This window comes from Eurosta solidaginis, chromosome 1 (assembly GCF_040869045.1).
Source record: "Eurosta solidaginis isolate ZX-2024a chromosome 1, ASM4086904v1, whole genome shotgun sequence".
NCBI lineage: Eukaryota > Metazoa > Arthropoda > Insecta > Diptera > Tephritidae > Eurosta > Eurosta solidaginis.
In genome coordinates, this window is record NC_090319.1 from 302569995 (window position 1) to 302584456 (window position 14462).

At 39.8% G+C, this 14462-nt stretch overlaps 1 protein-coding gene across 1 annotated transcript; it reads right to left on the reverse strand.

The window, feature by feature from the left end:
* Positions 1 to 926: 926 nt before the first annotated feature.
* LOC137243779 (xanthine dehydrogenase-like) lies at positions 927 to 12754 on the reverse strand. The gene is given in 8 exon segments (XM_067771870.1): positions 927 to 1104; positions 1182 to 1349; positions 1459 to 1676; positions 1679 to 2331; positions 7453 to 7543; positions 7546 to 7720; positions 8467 to 11079; positions 12632 to 12754. Coding segments are annotated over 8 exon segments (4047 nt in total). The 5' UTR covers positions 12710 to 12754; the 3' UTR covers positions 927 to 1053.
* Positions 12755 to 14462: the final 1708 nt, after the last annotated feature.

Sequence of the window (14462 nt, forward strand, 5' to 3'; positions counted from 1 at the left end):
GTAGTTTTCCCGGAGCACGCTACTACGACAGTCGGATAGATAATAATGGCTGTCTTTTTCTGGACCACCGAGCGTGGTGAATGTCCGAACACGCCCATATCTTTAGAGCTCCTAATGGGAACTGCGCACTCGCCTCAGTGCAAAAAATAAGAAGTTGCACTCAAAAGCAATCTTAGACATAACTATACAACTCAAATAGGGGCCCTCCGCGTGGTAGCACAACGGGCCACAACGGCCTACGTGAGTCTCCGCTTGGACAGTGGAGGCAGCCACTTCAACCTAACCTAACCTCACCTACCTATACAACTCGTTGGCGTAGCTGGGAACAGCGTACTTAATTTTCAAAACTTTATTTCAACTCGGCAATGGCATTTTCCTAGCATAGCTGAGCACCACTAAACATTTGCAGGTTGTGGTATTTAAATTTTAATGCACTGTGTGTTTTGAAACATTAAATCAAGATAGTCGGGCTTGTACCGAAGAGTTCGGATCTAAATCCGGCAACGGACTATCCAGATCGTTTCCACTGCTTATTACAAGAACAGCAATGAGAATGGGGATGTGTGCACAACCTTTTCATGATGAGTACTCTGAGTGGACACTGGGTTCTTGCATCACATGCTTTTAAATTAAACTTTGTCAGTGATATAAGATGCAGGAAATGCGGGCTGCAGGACGAACCGGTCGAACACGTTCTGTGCTCGTGTCCTGCGCTCGCCAGGATAAGACTCCAGCTATTTGGAGTGACTCGCCTATTAGAATTAGTAAGTAGCATAGAGCCTAGAACGCGTTTAGTATTTGTCAAGAGGAAGCAATTATTTCATAGGTCCTGGTTTTTTTGTATTGTCGTTGAGCATACGTCCGGTAACGCTATGAGCTCATACAGTTTATGTGAGGTTTCAGCCAGCCTAATCTATGGTCGGACTTCTACAATTTATTGCTGTGGAGATTCCATAAGCCTAATTAAACTTAGAGCTAATTAATGAAGAAAATGAGCTGTTAAGATCTTAACAAAAATTCTGAGTTTAATTTTTCCAATACATTCTGGTACAATCATGGCACAACGTTCCAGGGAGTAAAAGTATGAGGCGGTGGTTGATCGATCTGAAATAATATGTCAATTCATTTAATAATTATTATTAATATTATAATAATTGCAATAAAGTACTAATGACTATTACCAATTCTGTAAATTCATCTTCACATGCCATGCGGATTCTTGCAGCCGTTGCCGGAGCTTCCAGTTTGAAATTAGAGCTCAAACCACGTTCGGCACAAGCAGCAGCTATCACTTCTTTAATAGCAAAAAAGACGGCACTACCAATGAATAACGGCGGTTCTCCAACTGCCTGAGAAGTAAAATGAGCGATATAGAGAGGAAGTAAACATACAAGAGTTCTTCAGGAGTTTTGACTCACAAATACGAGGTTATTACAGAAAATATTTAAGTATACCTACCTTTGAGGAATAAACAGTTCTGGGATTAGGTGCACCGGTCAGTATACTAACATTAAACTCTCCCGGTATATCTGCAAATCCTGGTATTTTATACATTCCAGGTCCTCGGGAGTAGAGTGCGCCTTGTGGTGAGTAAATAAGCTCTTCCAACACAAACAACCCATAACCTTGCAAAAATGCGCCTTCAATTTGGCCAATATCGATTGCTGGATTCAAACTCCAATATCCATAACAATGTCTGTACTCAAAACTTGATGATCTCCAGTAAGGCAATCAATTTCAACTACCGAAACACCAACACCATTTGTATATTAATTATATTGGCGTGCATATGGATTCGTTATGGGATGGTAACCGAGATCGGGTATTTTATAAGAGCCTGCTGCAGAAAGACTTATTCGCTCAAAATATGCTTTATTGATCCATTCTTTCCAAGTACACTGCGGATTAGCCTCTTTGATGGGTTTCAGACGTTGATTTAATTTTTCACAGGCATTTAGCACAGCCATACCATTCAAATCTGGGCCCACACTAGCTGCTGTTGGTGATGTGTTAGGTACTCTATCGGTAGGTGTTTCGGATATATGTACCAGTTCTGGTGGAATATTTAATGTGCGCGCACAACATTGGATCATTTTGGTATGAAGACCTTGTCCCATTTCAACACCTCCATGTGTGAGCAACACTGAACCATCGAGGTAGATATTAACAAGGGCACCGGATTGATTTAAGTGCATAGTTTCAAACGCAATACCATATTTGGTCGGCACTAAGGAGATGCCCCGCTTACGCCATCGATTGTTTCTTTTGAACAATTGAATCGCTTTACGTTTTTCATAGAATTTGGATTGATCCAAGCATTCGTGTAAGCAACTAACAAATTAGTTACAAGAATAGGTTTGGATTTAACTTCAGAAAAAATGGACTACTATGATGCACGAAATGGGACAAGGTATTGGTGAGACTGATCTGTCTGGTTCGTAAGCACCTGGCCTTTTGTTGACTGAAAGTATCTATCCATATTTTTCTCAGTAGTCTGTTCAACTTAAAAACTGAAAAACGGTTTCAAGGACTTGAATGTATATTGTCAAACAACTCTGCCCTCATAGCAACTACTGAAACGCTTTTTGAGACCTATCATACTTGCATTTGATAGTTGTTCCCCATTTAATAGCTGGAGCATACTTCATATCTCACGAAGCCAGCGCGTAGCCTGTATCACGATGACTTAGCCGGTTCGTTCAGCCATTTGGCCACCCCTCTACATATATGAGGTCCAATGTGTACCAGCTACTATGTAATTTCTCAAATTAAATCCTAAAGACCTAGTATAATAATTAAGCATAACTGGTGAATGAAAGAATCTTGATGAGATCACAAAAGAGGGATCGAAAAAGAGTTTAGGGTTTGAAGGTAGAGTTCATGAACCCTGTGCAAGCAGACTATATTTGCTACTAGTTGACATATGTACTAAAGGAACAGCACAACATCATTCTAGCCCCTTATGTAAGGGTTACAGCGAACTATAAAATCACGAGGTCAACTTAATAGGTACCTTATAATTTCGGGTCTTAATTCACATTGAGAGCGGCTATGCTGGCTAGGTCATGTTATGCGAAAGAAGAATTCGTATCGGAACCCAATTATGGAAGCTCCCTGGTGTGACCAATGATCGCTCCAAACAAAAATTGAGCCTCCCCGTTGACGGTATTAAGCAAAATGTTGTTGTCTATACCTGAAGATTTTAGCCTGACACATTATTCATTAAGAATGATTGGAAGAGAGACACCAAAGCTAATGGGAAGAGCCTATGTCGTCAAAATAACAACGATAACAAGCATTCCTTTCGGTGTTGATAGTCCTTTGCCGTATTTTGGAACGAGTACCAATAATGTCGCAGCTCGACAATGTCGGAAATGATTTGATAAGGCCACTTTGAACCTTCTAGGTCGTCTGTGAAGGTCATGAAAAATCTTAAAACGTTTACCATTGTACCATGTGTACTTATCTACAATGATTTTTACCTCCTTTTGCTTTAATTTTGATCATGGTTCAACCATGTGCTGTTCCAGGGGGGCAACTGTATTTTGTATTGACTGTAATGAAATATATAATACTAATCTACATACTTAGTAGTTTCTTATCACAAAACGGATTTTTACTAATTTTTAATTTTTCTTCTTTTTTACGTTCTAGGGGGGGGGGGGGGGGGCATTGTTTTTAAATATATATAATAATAACGTAAAAAAGCAAGAAAAATTAAAAATTAGTAAAAATCCGTTGTGTGATAAGAAACTACTATGTAGATTAGTATTATATACTTCATTACAGTCAATACAAAAAAAGTCCCCCCCCCCCTGGAACCGCGCATGGTTCAACTATATGGTTGGCTCATGTCTACAGCTACAACATACCTTTGTTCAGATTGTCAAAATCTGAGTGTTGTAATGTAGATAAAACAGAAAACTTTGCAAGTCTTTTGTGAAAATAATGCGCTAAGTTGGGTTAGGTTAGGTTAGGTTAAGAGGGCGTGCGTGGGCGATACCCACACTTCCACTCGGAGACATTTTTGTCCATTGTGAGTGTCCTCAGTAAGTACAGGGTGGCGGCAAATTCGTTTAGCCCCATTACCTCCTAGCGGTCCTCAATGAACCACTTGCTTTCCCTGTTGAACCCAGGAAGAAGCGAGACGTCGACCCTCCCAACCTCTGCCAGGCTGTCGAAGAAGCGTGAGCCCAGAAATCTGAGCCTTTGAAGCGCCGGGCATCGGCAGAGAAAGTGGTAGATCTACTCCTCTTCCTCCTCATCCTGACAGCTTCTGCAGAGGGAGCTTGTTGGTATTCGCCACCGTCGGAACATTGGTACGATAGCACAATGACCTGTGATGACACCCGTAAGCACCCTCACCACAGATTTGTTCAGTTTGAGAAGGTAGCTGCTGCCCTTCCTATCAAAGCATGGCCATAAGGACCTTGAGACTTCGCAGTCAACCCTATTGGTCTATAGAAAGTCCGTTGCCCTGTTCTCATATTCGTCGATTCTCCCTAGGAGACAACTCAGCGGCGGTCGGACGGAGCTGTCCACCTCACTTATGTCTAAGTCGGAACCTTTCCTAGCCATCTCATCCGCGAGTTCATTCCCTTCAATGCCGCTGTGGCCAGGGACCCAGCAAAGGGAGACATTGAGATGACTTATAAAAGCCAGAGAGGCTCTACACCTCCGCACGATGTCCGATTTTATCATGTTGGACTCTAATGACCTTAAGGCGGCTTGGCTGTCAACAAAGATTGTTACGTCGGTGTTGGAGACCGCGCTATCTTGGAGCAGCTTTGCCGCTCTGTCTATGGCATAGACCTCGGCTTGGAATACACTGCATGCGTCAGGAAGTCAGAATGATTGGCTTAGCTGTAGATGTGTCGAGTACATCCCAGCTCCAATTCCCTTTTCCATTTTCGAGCCGCCGGTGTATATTGTGATGCCTCTGCCGTTGTCTAGGCCTACTTCCCATTCCTCCCTTGAAGGATATCATATTTTCTGAACCTGGAAGTCCAAAAGCCCTGTGATGTGGTCTGTTTTTGATGTTGGGTCAGTTATTATTCCGTTTAATTGCCCCTTCGTCATATCGTCCAGAATCGTCGCGTGTCCGTGCTTAGCTGTTTTCCACATGTTGGATTCTCTTAGTCGTTGAGCTCCTCTAGCGGCTAATCCCTGCACGAACACTTGTAGAGGCGTCAAGTGAAAGTTAACATTTAGCGCTTCCTGAGGTGCGCTGCTCACGGCGCCTGACATTCCCAGGCATGCCGGCCTTTGTACCTTCCCGATCCTCTGCTGATTACTCTTTTTGTCTACCGCCTTCCACCAGACTAGAACTCCATATGTTAGTATCGGTCGAATGACTGTGCTGTACATGCCATGAATGACATGTGGTGCCAGTCGCCAGTTCCGCCCAAAAGCTCTTTTGCACGCGTAGTATGCTGCTAGAGCTGTCTTTGATCTCATCTCAACGTTCCTTCTCCAGCTTAACTTGGAATCGAGTATAATTCCAAGATATTTCGCATCCGAAGATAGGTTTAACATTGTGCCGTTTAGCCTCGGTAAATTAAAGAAGGGTATCTTTGTCTTTGTCGTGAACAGGACAAGTTCGGTTTTTATTGGGTTTTCCCCCAGCCCATTTTGCCCTGCCCATCGCGAAATGTCGCAAAGTGCCGACTCCATGAGTTCGCTGATGGTTGGCAAGAATTTGCCTGTGATCAGAATTAATAAGTCATCGGCGTATGCAACTACCTTTCTTCCTTTTCTCCTACAGATTTCAGGAATTTCGTTGACCACCACTATCCAGAGAAGAGGCGATAGCACCCCGCCTTGGGGGGTGCCTCTGGTGGTCATTTTGCCAATAGAACCAGTCCCTAAAATCGCTTTGACAACTCTACTCCTAAGCATAGAATCGATCCATGCAACTATAGAGCTTTGGGTTCCATATCGTGTAAGAGCCTTGCAGATGGCCTCCGTCTGCATGTTGTTGAAAGCGCCCTCAATGTCGAGGAAAGCTTCCAACGTGTATTCCTTGCAGCTTTGTGAGTTCTCGATGGCACTGACTGCCTCATGAAGGGCACTTTCAACTGATTTGCCTTTTTGGTATGCATGCTGTGCTGCATCTATCTGCCAGAGATTAGCATTGTTCCTAATGTGTAGATCGATAAGTATCTCCAGTGTTTTGAGGATAACGGAGGAGAGGCTTATTGGTCTGTAGTCTTTGGCTTCCGAGTGGTTAAGTTTTCCTGCTTTGGGAATGAAAACCACCCGTACATTTCACCATCTTGTAGGCATCTTGAGAGGATGCCGTGTAGATATGGTATCAGTTCGTCACAAACGGCTTGTAACATAGCCGGTATCACACCATCCGGTCCCGCCGATTTGTAGGGTTCGAATGATTTTATAGCCCATGATATTTTATCCCGGTCAACGATATCCGTGACGTCGGTTTCCGGAGGGTATGCGCGGTTTTCTGGTATCGTCGTGCCTGTCGTATCCGTGCATCCAGGAAAGTGTATCTCCATCAAGACCTCTAGAGTTTCCTGACTGGAGACGGTCCATGAGCCATCAGAATTCCTTATGCTACTAGAGCCTGAACTAGATCCTGATAGTATTTTGCGAAGTCTTGATGCCTCATTTGTCGTCGCCAAGTTCTCACAGTATTGCTCCCATGATATCCTTTTTGCCTTCTTGATGCAGCTTTTGTATTTGTTAAAGCTACATCTGTAGGCATCCCAGTCCTCTTCAAGCCGGCTATATTTGGCTTTACCTAAGTTGGCTTAGCTCTGTGTTCCACCACGTAGTTCTAGGTCTTACCCGTGGTCTAGTAAGGGGACAACAGAGTACAAAAGTGCTTGTCAATATCGTTATCAGTCGGTTTACCGCTCTTTCTATATTGACTTCCATTTCTGTGGATGCCAGTTTGTGAGATACTACTTCAAAATATTTGTTCCAGTCTGTTTTTCTTGGATTTCTATATGGCCACTTCAAGATCGATGTTGAAGAGTATCCTACTGTGGTCGGAGAAGGTCTGACACTCTCCAGTCATCGATTCTTTTTTAATGCGCTAAATTAGATACATTTACTAAAAAAATAACTTAAAGTGATGTGAAACTATTTTTTTTTTTTTAATTTACAACCTCGGCAGTAAATAATTGTCAATGTGTTGGCTCTATTTTACCTTTGTCATCGCCTTTTGACAATCCCTATACCAGTGAAATGAAAGAAATAAAATCAGCTGATGAGATGATCCAACAATATAATTAAGCCCATGATTTTGAATCAAAATTTTTTGCATAATAACTTATTTTTTTTCTAATTTTTGAAATTTTGGTAGGGTAAGGCCACAAGCAGCGTCACATAGTTGTGCCGGGGTACGAAAAGAAGCAAAAGCCACGCCACGTAATTAATCAGGCATTACGGATTTACTATGAATAAGAGCTTATGTAAGCAATGTCTTACCTCTCAATGGGAAAGTATTCCAATTGTTGATTATAATGTGTGCGATCACCAGTTTTATAAAAATTCAATTTCATCACATCCACTAAATCTTTCCGACAATATGTGCGACATCCCTTATTATATGCTCCGCAGCAAACATGCCTTGTGGACCACCAAAAGCTCTAAATGCAGTATTGGATGGTAAATTCGTTTTACAAAGCCAACCACCGACTTTAACATTTGGAATGCGATAACAATTTTCAAAATGTTTCATAGTGCGATCTAAAGACTTTGCAATTAAACAGAATTTAGTTTTAATGTGAGTTGGCTTTAAATGTGTATACCATTTTGACTGCTGAGTGGAATACTATCACCCTATCTCTGGTACCATTTCGAAAACGTTCTATCACAAGAAACACTTTTGAAAAACCTCCTTCAGCATTCTTTTCGAAAACTAGCTATTTAAGCACTTATTCAATACACTTTTACGTGAAATAGGACGGTATTTAATATATAAATTTTCTGAAACCAGTCACATTTTTGAAATCAGGTCCTTTTCTGATGCCTATTACTTTTTTGGAACCGGTTACGTACTTGAAACCGACTACTTTTTTGGAATCGGTTACTTGCTTGAAACCTTTCACTTTTTTAGTACCTACTACTTTTTTGAGATCAGTAAATTTGTTGGAACGGGTTCCTCTTTGGCACCAGTTCCGTTTTTACCCGGTTTATTTTTTGAAAACGGTTATTTTTTTGGAATCGGCTAATTTTTTAAAAGCGGATACTTTTGAAATAGAGCGTTTTTAATACTTATCCTGAGATAGGGGGCCATATGCATAAAAGTAGTGAAATCTATTTTTGATTGTAATAACCTAAAAACTATATTGGAACTTCAAATGATTGTTGTGTAAAAAACGTTCTCTAGGCTAATGCATAGGCCCAGGAAGTTTTTTAAAAATATTCTAATATAGATCATTTTTGAACTGGCAGCTGAGATAGGGTGATATTTCCAGCAGTCGTCGATTTAAGACTTACCGCAAATGACATATCCATTGACAAGCCAGCATTAGCATAACATTCAATATCACATGCTGTTATGAGTCCCTCTTTTGTGAAACCCAGTTTATATTTGAATAGGGATGGATGCCGCGTTCCAGTTGACATCATATCTTCCTCACGATCCAACATGTAACGCACTGGTCTCCGCAGACGATGGCAAGCTAGAGCAACTGGAAGTGCTAGAATAAGAGCGCGTGACTGTTTACCACCGAAACCGCCACCCAAACGTTTCGCACGACAAACGACCTTATGGCAGGGCAGCGCTAAAACGTGCGCAACCAAGTTTTGTATTTCCGAAGGATTTTGTGTAGAACAAAACAATTCAATTTCACCAGAATCACGTGGGGTCGCTATACAAACATTAGTCTCCAAATAGAAATGCTCTTGCCCACCCATGCGACAGCTACCTTCATAAATGTGATCAGACACGCTAAACGCTTGTTCTAAATTACCTTTCTCAATGAATTGTGGATAGTGGTCAAAATATGATTTATGCTCGATGGCTTGTTCAATTGTTATAATAACGGGAGATAACTCCTCATACTTGATATGCACTAGACGAGCTGCACGTTGTGCCAAAACTTGACTGTCCGCAACAATGGCACCAATCACTTTTCCTTGGCAATTAACTTTGCCAGCAGCAAAAACTTCTTCATCATGTAGAAACGAACCAACTGCGTTTTCATGCTCACTTAAATCTTTGCTAGAGAAGAAGGCGTGAACACCTTGTTGCCGTAGCGCCTCTGATGCATCAATAGATATGATATTAGCATGCGCTTTAGTACTTAGAACGAGTGCTAAATAAAGTTCATTCACTTGTGGTGGTATATCGTCACAATAAATTGCTTCACCCGTTGCTTGTTTCAAAGCTGATGCATGTACTTGTGGTCTACCAATGGGATCGCAAATCGATTGTTCACTCCATACTTTCTCGAAGAGTTGTGCACTCTTTAATATTGGTGTATGAAAAGTATTGGCCCCACTCAACTCCCGCTCAGGTATGTCATCAAATTGCATAATACCATATTTTATCAATTCTTGACTTATAGCAAGGTAAGCTTTATAGAATGGACTAACTACCAGTGACCGACGATAGGCTATCATGCCACCCGGAGCGGATGGCTCTAGGGGCAATTCGGTGTATAAACTTTCTGCCACACGCTCAACCAAGATGCGGTTCCATTTCTGTTTCAACATTATTTGCGATGTTTTTGGTGTCATTACAGTTATGGGCGCCATTCCACCAAATGCCATGTAAATATTTTCAATTACATTCGTCTTCGGTTCAAAGATCACATTTATGGCTGTATTCACGATTGCTATATCATCATCTCTTCTGCGTGCCTGCTTAAATGCCACAAAATGTTGATCTTTCGTACTCTTCGGGAAGTAAATTCCCACCAATACCTCGTGTGGCGCGATGATATTCTTGCGATAGCTGATAAAGAAGCCCGGACCCATTTGCACTTCACGCGTTTGGATTTGCCCATCAATCAGACTACACACTTTGAGTTTAGCACAAGCTGCTGTCAATATAGGATTCATATCGGAAATCGGACTGCCGGTCATGATGTTGCCACCCAATGAAGCAACATTTCGTATTTGTTTGCCAGCGAAATAGTGAAGCATTTTCACAGCACAGCGAAAGAAACGTGTCTCCTGCTCGGGTAATTTTTCTATGCGTTCGCGTAAATAGTCTTCAATATCCATTAAGGTAACAGCCGAACCAAATAATATGCTATCCTTCAATTCGCGTATCTCATTCAATTCAGGAACTTTAATGGGGTTTATGTGTACGGTATATAAGAACTGCTTAAATTTCATTTCAACGCCAACTTCTGTATTCCCGACAATAATTTTACCATGAGGATGTTCGGATTTTAATTTTAACAAATCTACCAAGTCTACCGGTCGATACCATATGGAGCGCGGCCCAATAAAAACCAAATTATCAACATCATTTTGTGAATTTAAATGCAACTCTGGCGGAAAAATGGGTTCCTGACTTGGATAGAAAGGCAGAAATTTACTTCTTTCAAATAGTTGATCATCAACATTTATGTCAGCTCCGCATCCATTACCATTTTCTTTCGATTTCAACTTACAACATTTATCACCCATACCGCAGCTAAATTCTTTAGTGAATGTCTTGTAACCTTCCAAAATGGAACGATAGCCTGTACAGCGGCATAGATTACCTTGAAAAGCAATTTCTAGATCTTTCATCGACGGTAATGGCATACTTCTCAATAGTGCGTACATAGACATGACAATGCCGGGCGTACAGAAACCGCATTGACTTCCATGTGCTTTTGCAAGACGTTCCTGCACTGGATGTAAGCGGGTGCGTGTGCTGCCAATTCCTTCTATGGTGGTAACTGCGCAACCGTGCATGGCGCACACTGGCATCAGGCAGGCATTCACCGCCAAATGTTTGAAGCTGTTGGTGGCTCGATCAAAGCGTGAAAGCATAACTGTACATGCGCCACAGCCTCCTTCGCCGCAACCGAGTTTCGTGCCGCAAAGACGTAACTTTTGTCGTAAATATGTTAGCAGCATACATTCTGGATCTGGTGATGGGTCAGTGACCTGGAAATGAAAATTAGCAAAGCTATATATGAGGATCAATCAAATGAAATGAAGAATGTAATTATTTGGAGCTTTTCGGCCGATAAAATAAAGACAAAACACAAGGTTTCTCTTTTCCTCCTACGCGTTTCGATGAAATTTTTTCATCTTCATCAGGGAGACTGTATATTTATAATAAAATATGATATAAAACAAAACAAACATTAACACATTACTTAGTATTACACAATTTACATCACTCTGTTGTTAACATAATACTTACATCCAATCTATAACATTGAAACTGTTAACATCTAACACATAAATAAACAAAACTTTACATTTAATTTACTGCCACCATTCATGTTTCCTGCTTCATCCATTGGCTGATAATGCCGTCATATAAGCGCAGTTAGTATTGTTGACGTCTTCTTTGTAATTCATTGCAGTATTGATTTTTTGTTATACTCGTAGAGCTTCCAGCGTCATTCGTGTTCATTCTTTCCCCTCAACGTCTAATATTTTCGCGTTTTCGAAGTCCGCTGTGTGTCCTTTGTTGGTCAAATGTTCGCATAGTGCTGTTGTTGTTTTTCTATTTTTGGCGTCTAGTCTATGTTCGTTTATTCGTACACTTAGCGATCGCTACAACAAAAAATCAATACTGGAATGAATTTCAAAGAAGACGTCAACAATATAAACTGCGCTTATATGACGGCATTATCAGCCAATGGATGAAGCAGGAAACATGAATGGTGGCAGTAAATTAAATGTAAAGTTTTGTTTATTTATGTGTTAGATGTTAACAGTTTCAATGTTGTAGATTGAATGAAAGTATTATGTTAACAACAGAGTGATGTAAATTGTGTAATACTAAGTAATGTGTTAATGTTTGTTTTGTTTTATATCATATTTTATTATAAATATACATTCTCCCTGATGAAGATGAAAAAATTTCATCGAAACGCGTAGGAGGAAAAGAGAAACCTTCTGTTTTGTCTTTATTTTATCGGCCGAAAAGCTCCAAATAATTACAATTGTAACAAAAAATTGGCCCAAAATAAATATTTTATAAATGAAGAATACTTGACATCAAAATATTCTTGCTTGATCTTATATGAGGTGACCTTTGCTTTCCGATAAAAGCTTACGCGGTCGTATCAATTTTTGCCTAAACGTGGGCTTAAAAAGTCAATGCATACTTTCAGACATACAGACGCATTGTTCCCCCACGCCATGCAAAAATACTGGGCTTAAAATGAATGCCTGATTCCTCAGTGCGAGTTTAAACTCTAGTTAAAGTTGACTAGAGTTTAACCTTGCCACTTTGTTCAATAACATGGGAAGTGTTTGAGATCAAACTTTTGAGATTTGAGCATTACGTTATTTCTCAAATGTTTATCGAATTGAGAATGAGAAACATAATATATGGCTTATGAATTTGTATAAAACATCTTGATTATTTGGTGGTTGATTGAGCTCTTCACTTTACACCCTCTAAGATCACTTTTACTTTTGTTGCCGTTACTTAAGTACAATTTTCAACAAAATTCTAAAAATAAAAGATAACACACACCTTTTTTCCATTCACAAAAAATATTAGTGATGATTCTTTTTCAACCGGCACCCCTAAAGAACTTCTTATAGCTGCCATTATTTCTTTGTTTCAATTTATTATTTATTGATACTTCGTTAACTATTTATTGTAAATTAGTAAATCATTTATTATTATTTATTATCATTTGGCACGTGTTTCTAAGTCTTTTGTTTTCATTTTTTTATTATACTTAATGAACTAAAAAAAATAGATGTATATATGTACATAAATAGGCACTTATAACAAGTAAGGAAGGTTAAGTTCGGGTGTAACCGAACATTACATACTCAGCTGCCAAATTACAGCTTGCAAAACTTTTAAATTACCTTCTTTTAAAAGTGGGCGGTGCCACGCCCATTGTCCAAAATTTTACTTATTTTCTATTCTGCGTCATAAGGTCAACCCACCTACCAAGTTTCATCGCTTTATCCGTCTTTGGTAATGAATTATCGCACTTTTTCGATTTTTCGAAATTTTCGATATCGAAAAAGTGAACGTGGTTATAGTCAGATTTCGTTCATTTTAAATAGCGATCTGAGATGAGTACGTTTTCACGGACAGACAGACGGACGGACGGATATGGCTAAATGCTTTTCTTTTTCGCCCAGATCATTTTGATATATAGAACTCTATATCTATCTCGATTAGTTTATGCCGTTACGGAGTACCGTTATGTGAACAACATTAATATACTCTGTGAGCTCTGCTCATCTGAGTATAAAAACAAACAATTAAATTGTTCACATAAAACTAATTTAATTTTAATTCAACAAGCAACTAAATTTTGAGCGACCATCAAGCTAGAATGTCACAGTTGATCTGAGTTCATGTTTCTTATTACAGAGGCTTGCAAATGTGAATACATTTGCCATATGTAAATACCCTACAGTAAAATAAACAGACCCCGAACTAAGTAGAACTAGTTCGTTTCGAAACAGTATGTAATCTCTTATGATAGGATATTTAAATTGGGCTGCTAGAGAAAAAAAAGGAGTTTAACATACGGAAATTTGAACTTTGATTACAGCAAGTAAGGACGTGACTGTCCAGATCCTTACATTCGGTAAATGAATATGAAAATAGGATGAAGTAGAGCAAACAAGATAAAAGAAAGTGTCACTTTTGCAAAAACTTACTTCTGAAATTTTGAATTATAACTCACATCAAACTTAAGATATCTAAAGAAACGAAAACCAATCCAACATAAAATTATGCCTAAGGAGGCTGTGATACCCATATTGTATGCAAGTATTTAGGTTTAGTTGAAACTTCATAATCCTGACTTTAAGAATCTCCACAAGTTTCATAAAACGTGACAAACCACAACTCTAAATCACCACAAGACACAATCCAGACGAAAATCTGTATTAAAAGAACATAGTATAGCGAAGGGTGAAAACTAAAGGAATTAGCTAAAATATTATTCATATTTGGTAGGTATTTTGTGTTTGGAATTCTCCTACTCTTACACGCACTTCAGCTCCTGCTTCCAGTCCCATTCTCAAACTCAGTCCCTGTCCCAATCTAAGTCTCTGTCCCACACCCACTCTCAATCTCCCACTTCAACTCCCCCATGTATAGAATCTTAGCGTTAGGAATACATACCTTTATTTGATCTCGCATATAGGTCCCAAGCTTGTGCCCTCATTTGACAGCAGTTTTTTATGCACTGGGGAATTAGTTTTGTTACAGTCAGGAAATTAACCGTAAAGTGCATTATGATGAGAGGTCAATATCACTTTACTGTGTGAACTTTAGGGAGGCCCTTTAAAATTAACTGCTTATTTTTTTCAGCCACACCCCTTCAAAT